The sequence below is a fragment of the Sceloporus undulatus genome, chromosome 6 (assembly GCF_019175285.1).
Source record: "Sceloporus undulatus isolate JIND9_A2432 ecotype Alabama chromosome 6, SceUnd_v1.1, whole genome shotgun sequence".
Lineage (NCBI taxonomy): Eukaryota > Metazoa > Chordata > Lepidosauria > Squamata > Phrynosomatidae > Sceloporus > Sceloporus undulatus.
Window position 1 is genome coordinate 162,983,613 of NC_056527.1, and position 12,557 is coordinate 162,996,169.

The window sequence follows — 12,557 nt, forward strand, 5'->3', positions numbered from 1 at the left end:
TCATATTTGGGTATATGGCAGGGAAATAGAATCATGCATGTGATACCATTATACATGCAGATTCTACTCTACACATGGATGTGCATTGTGAGTGAGCATGGATTCACATTCAGTTTGGTTGCACATCTCGTGTCTTGCTTCCGTTGTGCACCACTGTCATTCAACAAAAGGGCCCCATGCGATAATTAATGTGTAACTCTGCATGCAGAGATGCATGCTACATGAAGCCAAGTCTATGTTGGAACATAAGAATTAATTGTACAGTGGGTCCTTGTTATCTGCTAGGGTTTGGTTCCAGGACCCCCGTGGATAACAAAATCTGTGGATGCTCAAGTCCCATTAAATATAATGCCATCGCGAGTTGGTCTCCCTTAAATAAAATGGAAAATCAAGGTTTGCTATTTGGAATGTATACTATTTTTGAATATTTTCAACCAGTGGTTGCTTGAATCCCTGGATAAAAAAATCAGTGGATAAGGAGGGATGACTGTATATCCATTTCCCATAGATTGACCGATTCAGCTTTTTTGACTTGAAAACCACTGTTCTTTGAGAAATTAATGCATATATATATATATATATATATATATATATATATATATATAATCTTAAACCACAGAACAGTGATTAGAGAAAGAACATGATAAAGGCATGAGAAGATTAAAAGCGAAGGCAAAAGAAGATTAAAAGATTAAAAATTCTACTGCATGTACAATTAAAATTGAACCAGTTGAACTGGCAGAACTACAATATTCTCAGTTTATCTGATGCACAGAAACAGTGTTTGCAGGAAATAGGTCACAACTGATCCTGGAGAGGTGTCATTGTTTGCTGCGCTGGGGTGATAATGGATCACCTTGCCATTCTAGCAGTGGGGTCCCTGTAGCTTTAAGCCGCCATGGTCACAGTCACATCTTATTAGTGTCCATTGATTCAGGTAACACTTGTTCAAAGCACAGCCTCAAAAAATCCAGCTTAGTTATGTGTTGTATTGACTACTAGCGGATGTGTCTTCAGGGTAATACACATTAAAACTTGAGTTTGCAAACTTGAGAGAAAAGGACTAAAGAACCAACAGAATTTTTCCATCAGCTTGGCTCAATGTGAAAGGAAAGGAACAGAGGGGGGGAAAAGATTGTCTGGCTGTGACAATGACAAGCTGATAAAACAGGTCTCTGCAACTTTGGACCCCACTCCAGTTCCTACCAATCTGATTTTTTAAATCTACAGATCTCATGCAGCCTGAAGCCCAGACTTTGCTCATCTCTGGAATAGATTAACCTTTCCCAGTTTTTATATTACTGTAGATATTATCCTGATTGGTGTATATTTGATCTTTTACATCAGCATTTCATAATCAAGGCATCATTTGACACCATCTTATCAAAACAGCACTAAGGACTTGATGGAAAGCATACAACAAAGGCCTGAATTCTTTTGCTCATCTTTCTTAAAGTACAGCCATTGAATCTATGGGATTTGCCTATGTGTTGACTTACAGTTCAACCATCCATTGAATGGGTCCAGTCCAGTTGGGATTAAGATCTGAAACACAACGCAGCAATATTCCAGTTTGAGACCGCCTTAACTGCCGTGGCTCAAGACTAGAGAATTCTGGGAATTGTAATTTTGTGAGACATTTAGCCTTCTCTGTCAGAGAGCTCTGGTGCCATAATAAGCTACAATTCCCAAGATTCCTTAGCACTGATCCCGGGCAGTTAAAGCAGTCTCAAAGTGGATTATTTCTTCAGTGCGTTTTGGAACTAACTAACAGAATTGCAGCCAAAAGTCACTATTTGATTGTCTTTGCTCTGTTAAAAGTCAGTATTTGGCAGCATTTGACAAATTCGCATGCAGTGGCAGTCGGCATTTGACATGCCGTTTTTAAATGGGTGGGCGGTTGTGCTTTTATGCAATAATTTATGCTAATAAATCATTGCTCCATAACCGCCCACCCATTTAAAAAAGGAACACATTTCCACCCAACAGATGATGAAACACAAACAGCTGAAGCCGAACGCTGAATTTCAGAACCAAAGCCTGTATTTAAAAAAACAAAACAAAGGGATTTCAAATTCTCGCATACGTTTCTTTGGTGAAAGGGCCACTCTGCACTGTTACAACACCGGTTGCCATCCGGTTGTGTCTGACTGCCAAGTGATCGCTGCAGGTTACACCCATCTTCCTTCATCGAGAAGGCATCTGAATTAAACCACACTGGTTTTCAGTAGAATGAAACAAAACAAATATGAGGACTTTACAAACCACAAGAGGTGTGTACTGCTTTCTCTCCACTGGAAAGCTAATCATTAAGTGAGTCACCTCTTTAGAATGATAATGTTTTTTCACTGGCATTCTGAAGCGTCTTCTCTGCACATCTTCCCTCGATCCCTTAGGAGTGTTTTGCTTCAAGGAAGGATACATCATAACTACAACCGCACTAGACGGCAGAGGTAGGATGGGTCTGTGTAAATATTGTTTGATCGGAGGAAAGAAGAAGTCACTTTGCCATCTCCAAAAAGCCTTTGGAAATGCCAGCGCTGAGAGCAAGGCAGCTGGAGCCACATCCCTTGGAGGCACACTCTTTTTTTTATTATTATAAAAAGGCACCATAGCGCTGAGCATATTGGAGGCTGTTTTAATCTTTTGCCATAAAAGTAAAATTTACTTCTTTTAAGAAGGGGGGAAATACACAGTTTCACACTGACAGCGTTTCCCCAAACAACTAAAGGTCTACTTTACACAAACTGGTGGCAAACATGTGCATGGAAAAACAAGTTCATAGTCTCCATAGGGAAACATTTCTGGCAATCTTGCTCTTTGAAGGCTATCTACAGATGATGAGAAAAGGGGCAGAAGAGGATATGAGATGTGTATAAATTATGGATGGTATGGAAACATGAACAAAGAGCAGGTTTTTCACCCTGTCATAATTTTAGAACCCAGCATCATCCAATGAAGCTGAGCATGGAAGATTAATTGACAAATGAAAAGTACATTTTTCTTCACATAGCAGTTAAATTCAAAATACATATTGTGGTGAAACATTGCAGTGAACACAAGTCTGGCCACAGTGGTCCATGCGTTATCTCCTGCTTAGACTACTGTAATGCAGTAGCATGGCGTGAGCGTGGTGTAGTGGTTTGAGCATTGGACTACAACTCCATAGCCGAATTGCCACTTGGCTATGGAAACCCATTGGGTGACCTTGGGCAAGTCACATATTCTCAGCCCTAGAAAACTCCATGAAAGGTTCTTGCCTTAGGGTCATCGTAAGTCTGGAATGAGCTGAAGGCACACAATATAGGAGCTACTTGTAGGATTCCACCATCATTTCTCTGTTGCAGGGCAGTCACAGAGAGACAAGTCTCTTCCTCCACCATCCTGCTAGTTGGCCTGCCAAAATCATCTGTTATGAGAAAGAACGTATTTGGCTGGATAAAACAAGGTTAAAGGAAGCTTGTGACCACAGCTTTGGAAAACCCCTGGGGTTTGGGTGAGTTGAAGTCCACAACCTTTGGACACCAAAGGGAACCTGAAGGAGTAGGTCCAATAAAGAAATGCTGATGTCACTACATTTTTGTCTATCCCACCTCTATTTTGAAATGGATCAAAGGCTTAGAAGAGGTCTAAGGTTCTATTATTCTGAGTAGAAATTGACCTCCAAGATCTTCTCCAACCCACTAGTGGCTCTCTGTCTTTGGTCCTCCAGATGTTTTGGACCTCCGTTCCCAGAATCCTTGGCTTCTAGGAGCTTCAGGGAGTTGAAACCTACGTTCCTTAGACCCAGATTTTGAGCAGCATTACTTCAAATTGGAAACACTTGGGGCTGAAAGTGCAGCCTTTTTCATCCAAAGCAGCTAGAGATAGCTCTAGATTCAACTTTATCTTAGCCAACTCCTCTACAACAAACTAGACCACGAAGTCAAGAGGAACCTCCTTACACCAAAGAGAAGCAAAGTTCTTGCTTGTTGGTCAAGCCAGCCCTTGACCAGCCCAATGACATATGGCTAGACTATGTAAGCTGCTTTTATGACAAGTATCACACACCGAAAGGAAATCCCACATGGGTGATATATCATGCCAAGAAAGAGCCGATAAGCATCTCTACCAGCTGGCTGTGCTATGATGGCAAGCCAGGTGTTTTTGCTGTTAAGTCTAGCCAGTTGGAAGCTGCATCAAAAGAAGCAGCCTACCTGAAACCAGGTGCAAAAGACCGAGACGTGTCTATGGACTACTTCAATGCACAACAGAGGGGGAGTTCAGAAAGTCTTCCAGCATCTTGATGTCTCTGAAGCTCAAGGAACAAAGGGGACCTCGCTTTAAGATTTGGGCTTTTTCTTGAGCCAGGAACTAAAGTGAAAACAGAGACCTTTAACTCCAACCCTCAAAAGTCTCCTCCTGCTATGGTACCGAATCCTACCAGAGACAGGGTGCAAAGAACCGATTTAAATGTTCCAGTGCAGATCTGCACAATGAGTCACAATGCTATGAAAAATCTGTACAGGCAAAAAGTTTTGGAGTGGGAGGGCTCACATGAGGAATTGGTATTTCACTAAGCTAAGGGTAAGCAACATTTGACAACCCAGATGTTGCAAAAGTCTAACTCCTATCATCCATCACCACTGACGATGCTTGGCTAGGTCTGATGGGAATTAGTCTATCGTGTGGGTAGTATACAAGTTATACAACTGTGTGCAAGGCAATCTGCAAAGGGAACCAGCTATAAAGCCCAGATACACTTTAATCACATTTGTCACAAGTAAGGCATCTTGCAACATTTTTGTGCCACCAGGCCTTCACAATGTTGGGTGGTGCTGGGTTTTGTAGTTTTATTTTTATTGTTTTAATGTGTTCTAAATGTGTTTCATTGTTTTCATGTGTTCAATGAGCCAGCATAATGTAGTGGTCCAAGTGTTGGACTAGGACTCCAGAAAGCAGGGTTCAAATTTTGGCGCAACCATATAAATCCATTGGTGACCTTGGGCAAGTCACACTCTCTCAGTCTCAGAGGATGGCAGAGGATGGCGTTTCTCCTCTTCTGGAGAAATCTGCCAAGAAAACCTCATGATACAGTTGTCATAAGTCACTGTAAGTCAGAAATGATTTGAAGGCACACAACAATGTGTTTTAGTATTTTTAATTATGTTTATATGGACTCTTATAAAGTGCTTTTATCTTTTTGATTGCATTTTATTCTTTTAATGAGTGAGGTTTTAATATTGTACTAGTTTAATTCTATTTTAATGTGTACTTTTGTATGTTTTCAATTGCATTGTTTTAATTTGTGTCCGAGTTTTGGGGAAAGTAGGATACAAATATACATACTACCACCACCGCCACTACTACTACTACTACTACTACTAATAAATAATCTCATGCTCCCTGAAAGTCCAGTCCTCACTAAAATCTAGGCAAGGAAACTGTTCTGGATTGTGTCATTTAGTTGGCTGAAAGTGCTGCTGTATGGTTCCATGATTTAAACATAGAGAACCATTCCCTACATTTAAATAATAATAATTTATTATGTAAAAGTAATAGCTGCAATGTTGTTCTCTACATACTTAATGTTTTTGTGTCTTCATGTCACAGTTACCAAAGGAAAAAAAATGTACTGGCCTCTCTTTGGGCGATCAGAGAGAAAAAGAACACCCCAAAGACCAACAGATTTACCTCAAATTCAATCCTGGTAGACTACAGTCCACATCAAATATCTCAAATGGACAGCTATATATACAGTACATAGTGGGATTTAGGCAATGAGGTCAAAGTCAAGTTTGAAAAATGCAGGAAGCAAATTTCTGAGTTAGTTGTATTATTAACAATAGCACTCCATCAAACCACCAAATGCATCTGAGGAAGTGGAGTGAATTCTACAAAAGCTCATGCTGTCAACTTCTTTCTTTCGGTTAGTGCTGTAAGATCTCTCTACATTCTGCATCCATCACACTGTTACTGACAACACAAACTCTCTGGCACTAAAAGTTACAATTCATGAAGTACTTTGAGGCTATTATAGAAATCTGAAACAGGGTAATGGATTGTTTTATATATGCTACATGTGTCAAATGGCTAATCTAGTACCAGGATTTTTGTGTTTTTGACAGCCATGTGGTGAGTGGCTAGTACATTTCTGCATTTAATTTCCCTCTGGCCTATATCTACAGCCTACCGTCTAACCACATGTATTGTATATACGGCTGAAATTCTGGTCAGCACTGTGAACATTAAATGACCTGCAGCGCACAAATGCTCATGTTGTGTTAGACTTTAAAGTACTCAGGGACTATTTGTTGTGTTGGGTTTTTTTTAAATAAAAAACCTAAATTCGCTGTTGTAAACCTAGAACTTAAGGCAATCTTGTCCATAAACTGAGCAACTGTGTTTTCCCCTTAAGTCCTAACTTCTGCAGCAATAAATGGGAATGTATCAAGGCATTAAAGCTCCTTTTTTAACTACTATTGTAATTAGATTTCATGTGCATGTTTCATGCATGGTCTCTAGGGTAGAGAACACACATGCCCTGAAAAGGTTTGGATTTTTTGGACTACAACTTCTTGAATTCCCCCAAGAAAGCACAACCAGTGACCATGCTAGCTGAAGGCTTCTGTAGTTCAAAAAAGCATCTTTTTCAAGCTCAGAAAGAATGGGAATTGATGCTCAAGGAGGTGTACCCAATATAACAGAAAGTTGTGCAATCTCACTATGTCTGTGTGTGACTATTTACTAACTCATAATGCGATAAAAGGGAAAAATGGAGATACATTTTCAGAAAAAGGCCATGAGTGGAAATGAAAAGTTTGACAGCACCTTAACTGTTCCAACAGCTTCATTACCACTCTGTGATTTATAGTTCAGTGAAATACTTAAAATTCTCTGCCAGAGTTCAAGTCCACTCTCCTAAAAACTCAGCTTTAGAGAATTCTTAGGTATTCTAAATACTCCACTGAATTCCAGTTTCCAGGATTCTATACAATGGAGCCATGACAGCTGGAGTCATATCAAATTATTGTAACCGTGTGGAGTGAATTCACTTGAAATCTCCAAGAAAATATATTGCCGCCTTCTCTAAATGAGTGACCAGCAATGGCTTCTTCTTATTGAAGATACATTTCTCCATTTTCTAAAGTAGTGCTCTGTGGATTCGTCCTTCAGTGAAGTAAAGGATGCTGAGCTGCGCATGTCGTAACTGGCCTTGCGCTCTTTGGGTTGTGCAATTTGGCAAATGATATATCAAAATAGCTACACTAGGGTTAGACGTGTGAAGCCTGAAGCTTAGGCTGATGGCTCACAAAAGTTCAGTACTTCACGCCTTCACTTGCAGTCTACATCGAGGTCCTCAGGCCAATACTGGTCATCCATGTAGCAATCACTGTCTGTGCCACTGTCTGGAGGACTGGAGGAGAGGCTAGAAGCCAGCTCCTGTTCCCACTCTATGTCCACCAACCGATAGAGCTCCATTGATGTCTGTGCATCTTCTACTGATGAATGACCTTTCTTGCTAACCTAGAAGGAAAAGAAAAACCAAAAAAACACACTGATTCAAATGTTCCAGTCCTCAAGATGTATGGGCACTGAATCAACCCGAGACCAACTAATGAGGTAGAAACTGACACATTTTTTTTTTTTGCAGTTCTATGCAGTTACTTAAAATTGCATCATGATATGGGGTCATGTTGTATTATTAGCCAAAACAGCTCAATACAGGGTGGGAAGATTTGGTTTTCCAGGCATTTTGGATTACAATCTCAGTACATCTTGCAACTGGATATGCTGGGCAGGGTCTCTTGGTTCACCTATTTCTGAATCCTACCAGGAAGCCCTATGAATCCAACAGAGGAACATCTTTATTACCTGTATCTTTTTGGATAGCAGCTGACTAGCCAAGCTCTTAAGTGACACACTGGCTTTTACAGAGAGCCCCATCTTCTTCAGCAGCAAAGGGCATCGACTTGTATCACGTGTCCAGGCCTGAGGATGAAAATATTTTAAAGCCCGGAAGTCATTGTGGATGGCATGTCCCACCACTATTTTGTCTCTCATGATTTGTAGGACCTGCAAGGATTATAAAATGTAGTTAGCATGCTATCACAAGTGGGTTTCAAGACAAAGTGTTTGCCCTACTTTGTTTTCTAAAGGACTCGACAAAGGAATTTAATAACACACAAGTGGAACCTACAATAAAATGTTGTAGCATAGGGTACTCTTCTTTGCTTGTCATTTTCTACACAATTTTATGCCTTTGCTTAATAAATGCATTACACTCGTATGGATTTGGGAAATTCTCTGCCTTATTGTCCTGACTCCATAATCAATTACCCCTGGTTTTGTTGCGATTTTATTATTGTTATTAATTGGTTTTATTGTACCTTGTTTTTAATTATAAACTACTTCAGGATTTTTAATTAAAATGAAAGGCTGTTTAAAGATGTTCTTAAATATAAACATAAACAGGCACGTCAATCTCTCTGGAGAATAAACACCCATTAATGCCTTCTAAAGATGCATGAGGAATGACTTAACTTGTTATGGATCTCTTAGCAATAACAAGATAAGAACTAAGGGACTTGTTGCATCTTTTTGCCCATGGGTGCAATCTTGGGAGCTAGAATAGGCCAAAGAACCAACTTTATCCGGACAATCGATACATTCAGTAGGTACTATAATAGAGAGAGAGGCACAGACAGACAGAGTGTCTACTGAACTTTGGCAATTGTTATGTGCCTTCAAGTAGTTTCCAACTTCTGGTGCCTCTAAGGTGACCCTATCAGAGGGTCTTCTTGGCAAGTTTCTTCAGAGGGAGTTTGCCATTGCCATTCTCTGAGGCTGAGAGACTGTGAGTTGCCCAAGATCACTCAGTGGGTTTACATGGCCAAACTGGGATTTGAACTCCAAAGTCCTAGTCCAATGCTGAAACCACCACACCATGTCGGCATTGGCAATTACTACCTGCCAAACCCTCCATTTCCAAAGTTCAAGCTTATGCAACAAAATTGGTACCACCTATGCATGAGAAAAGATCTGCAAGGTCTGCACATTATGAAAGCTTGTTAAATACAAAAATAATCTATCCATCATGCCTCGGTCCTAGTGGCTGGTGACAGCTCCCCACACATTCATTCCAACTACAGTACTGCTGTTGTGGCTTCTGAGTGACAGAGCATGTGGATGAGTGATCAAAATAGTGCTCCATGTTGTAACATTTACTGCAAGTTCCACTTAAAGTATATTCTTTAACATATCTTGTAGCGCTCAGAGTCATGGACAGATACCAGTATCTGAGTGTGTGTCTTATGCTTACCTCACCCTGGGCCACCTTGAAACTAGTTGCATTTTCCATGTGCCGTCGGGTGACCCCGCTCCACCGAGTCCTATAATCTACAACCGGAAGCTCCGGACGAATGTATTTGTCATAGATCACGTCTCCGTCATAGTTCACCACCGTACACCGGGCCAACTCACTTATTTTCCCAGCAGGCCCAGTGCCTACCATTTCACAATCAATAGCCACACACTTCTTAGGTTTCATGAACTTCAGGCAAAATGAGGAACCCGTGTCCTTTGCCGAGCTCCTAGGGAAGGCAGCCTTGATGTCCTGAGAAGATGAGGATTGCTTGGATGGGCCCACTGAAGGAAAAGAAACAACTGGGCAAGTTGTGACCAGGTTCATATGGACCTTCGCTCCATCCTCAAACAACAGGTTGTCATGGCTGGCCTCCCACAGTAAGGTGTCCTGTGATCTATCAGTTCTGAAGGTATCAGAGGTCCTTTGCAGGGTCTTCTCCCTTGATCTCGTTCCCAAGTGTCCCTTCTGCTCTAAGGCTCTTCGCATTGTGAAACGCTGATGTTTCCGGCTTTTCTTTTTGTTCAGGCTGGCACTCGCGGCATCACCATGAGCTTTATGGAGAATGTGATTTGGGCCCCAGTTGGAGCAGGGGCATCTGAGCAGCTGTCCATCCATCCTCAAGTTACCTACCTGGTTTACTTTTCTGGGACTATACCTCCTGGGGAAAGGGTTTGGAGAGCACCCTGGCAAAAAAGAGGCAGTAGGGTTAGGGACATGGATGGGAAAACGCTGCTAACCCAAGTATGAAGAGCCAGAGAGACACAGCGGAGAGGGGAAATGATGCATTATCTACAGTATTATCTACATCAGTGGAAAAGCAATGTTGAGAGAAAACATTTGGAAAAAAATGCCTTCTTCCACATAAGGCTCCCTAAGGATTAGGGCAGAGGTGAGTGGAATACAGATCAGGATATCTGGATCATTCAAGGGTCTATGACTTTAACAAGAGCAAAAAGGTTTTTAAAAAGCCTGAGGGCTTTGTGCTAATTGATTATCTCTCAGCCTCAGTGCTCTTCATCTGTAAAATAGGAATACCACTTGGTTGCTTTTAACCGGGCCTTTTGTTTTCCACTTCTAGCCTGTTTTCAAGAGGCACATTAGAATTCAACTACAATACATTTATAGATACAGATACAAGTGTATGATCCATGGGGCGCAACAGAGAATCAATTCAGTCCGCTGAGCCAACATTTTGTCTCCTGGCTCTCACTGGCAGATATCTGCATTCAACTTGGCCACTTATTACTATTATTATTGTTAGTGATATAACTGAAACCTAGTCTTTGGTCCCCAACACACTGCAGAAATCATCCAGTTTTAAGACCACTTTAACTGCCCTGGCTCAGTGCTAGGGAATTCTGGGAACTGTAGTTCTGTGAGACATTGAGCCTTCTCTATTTGTGCCACAGCAAACTACAATTCCCAGGATGTAAAAGCAGTCTCAAACTGGATTATTTCTCCAATGTGTTTTGGACCAATGACAACACTGGCCCTGGTTTAGTACTAAGGAATTCTGGGAATTGTTCTGTGAGACATTTAGCCTTCTCTGGGTAAAAGCCCTCTGGTGCCACCATAAACTACAATTCCCAGGATTCCCTACCACTGAGCCAGGGCAATTAAAGTGGTTAATTATTTCTGCAGTGTGTTTTGGACCAATAACAAGCTGGATGATTGTTGTTATCATCCAGCTTGAGGCCGCTTTAACTGCCCTGGCTCAGTGCTAGGGAATCCTGGGAATTGTAGTTCTGTAAGACATTGAGTCTTCTCTGTCAGAACCCACCATAGACTACAATTCCCAGGAGTCCTTGACAATGAGTCAGGTCAGTTAAAGCAGTCTCAAACTGGATTATTTCTGCGGTGTGTTTTGGACCTCTGTGAACCTAGGAAACCCAAGAGGTAATTCTTCCCAAATTAACTGCAAACTGTACCCCCAAACATCCCTGATCTCCTAAAAGGAGCTGTTGAGGGGTCAGCCAAAAACAAGTCAGGGGGTCCAGGTGCCCTCTTTGCCCCCAGGATCCCCAAATGGGGGATCTTTTCCCTCCCATTGGAAACAGATCCCCAGATCTCCTATAAGGGGCTGCCTCCCCCTCCAGCCTTACCTAAGCAAGCCGGCTTCCACGTGTCTTTCCCGGAAGCAAAGGCAATCCACATGCCCGGGCAAGTCCCAGGCTCTGGCTCCACCCCCTGCCCCTGATTGGTTCCCTTCGCCAACCGATTTGCATAGAAGGGCGTGGCCCTGCCTCTTGCTCACTCTTCTACTGCGCATGTCTCCCGGGGGAAGCTAGTGCTTTTGTGCAGAGAGTAGCTGCTGCATCACCACTGTAGAAATAATCCGTTTTGACACCGCTTTAGCTGCCATGGCTTAATGCTGTGGAATTCTGGGAATGGTAATTTTTTGGGCACCAGAGCAGAGCGGTGTCAAACTGGATTATTTTTTGCAATAAGAGGATGCAGCCTAAGATCCAAAACACATTGCAGAAATAATCCAGTTTGACACCGCTTTAGCTGCCATGGCTTAATGCTGTGGAATTCTGGGAATGATAGTTCGTTGGACACCAAAACCGAGCGGTGTCAAACCAGATTATTTTTTGCAGTGAGGATGCAGCCTTAGGTCCAAAACGTAGAAATAATCCATTCTGACACTGCTTTTAACTGCCATTGGTCCAAGCTATGGAATTCTGGGAATTCAAGTTGTTTGATCCAAAGCACTCTGCAGAAATGACCCAGTTTGAGACCACTTTAACTGCCCTGTCTGAATGCTAGGGAATTCTAGGAGCTATGGTTTTGTGAGACACTGAGCCTTCTCTGCCAGAGAGAGCTGTGGTGCCACAATAAACTACAGTTCCCAGGATTCCATAGCATTGAGCCAGGGCCATTAAAGCAGTCTCACACTGGATGATTTCTGCAGTGTGTTTTGAAACCCTTTAACTAGGACAGCGGCCATATGCAGAAACAATCTGGTTTGACACCACTTTAACCACCATGGTTAAAGTGGTGTCAAACCGTAGTTTTTTGTGCAGGGGTGCTGCTAAACTTGCTCTTGGGTCACTTTGGGCTTCACAAGCAGCCCATGAGTGGCTGCCTTGGAACAAGACGTGGCACTATGGAAGCCTTCAATGAATCTGCCTTTTGCTGCAGGTCTTGAGCATGCGGGCTCAGCTCACAGCATGCCGTCTCTTGCTGGGCAGACTTTCATTAGCAGCTCTGC

General features: G+C 42.1%; 1 protein-coding gene across 1 annotated transcript; it reads right to left on the reverse strand.

The window, feature by feature from the left end:
- Positions 1-5,198: 5,198 nt before the first annotated feature.
- AEN (apoptosis enhancing nuclease) lies at positions 5,199-11,495 on the reverse strand. Its single transcript, XM_042471461.1, has 4 exons — positions 11,449-11,495; positions 9,302-10,029; positions 7,855-8,055; positions 5,199-7,506 (listed from the first exon to the last, which is right to left on the reverse strand). The coding sequence occupies exons 2-4, from the start codon at positions 9,959-9,961 to the stop codon at positions 7,315-7,317; spliced, it is 1,053 nt and encodes a 350-aa protein (XP_042327395.1). The 5' UTR covers positions 9,962-10,029; positions 11,449-11,495; the 3' UTR covers positions 5,199-7,314.
- Positions 11,496-12,557: the final 1,062 nt, after the last annotated feature.

What these genes read in the sequence shown, in the direction of transcription:
- AEN (XM_042471461.1), bottom strand. Translation starts at nt 9,961, where the DNA reads ATGGATGGACAGCTGCTCAGATGCCCCTGCTCCAACTGGGGCCCAAAT. An exon ending in TCAAGGTGGCCCAGGGTGAG is followed by an intron (nt 8,056 to 9,301) that starts GTAAGCATAAGA and finishes TAATCCTTGCAG; the next exon opens with GTCCTACAAATCATGAGAGA. An exon ending in TGCTATCCAAAAAGATACAG is followed by an intron (nt 7,507 to 7,854) that starts GTAATAAAGATG and finishes TTTTCCTTCTAG; the next exon opens with GTTAGCAAGAAAGGTCATTC.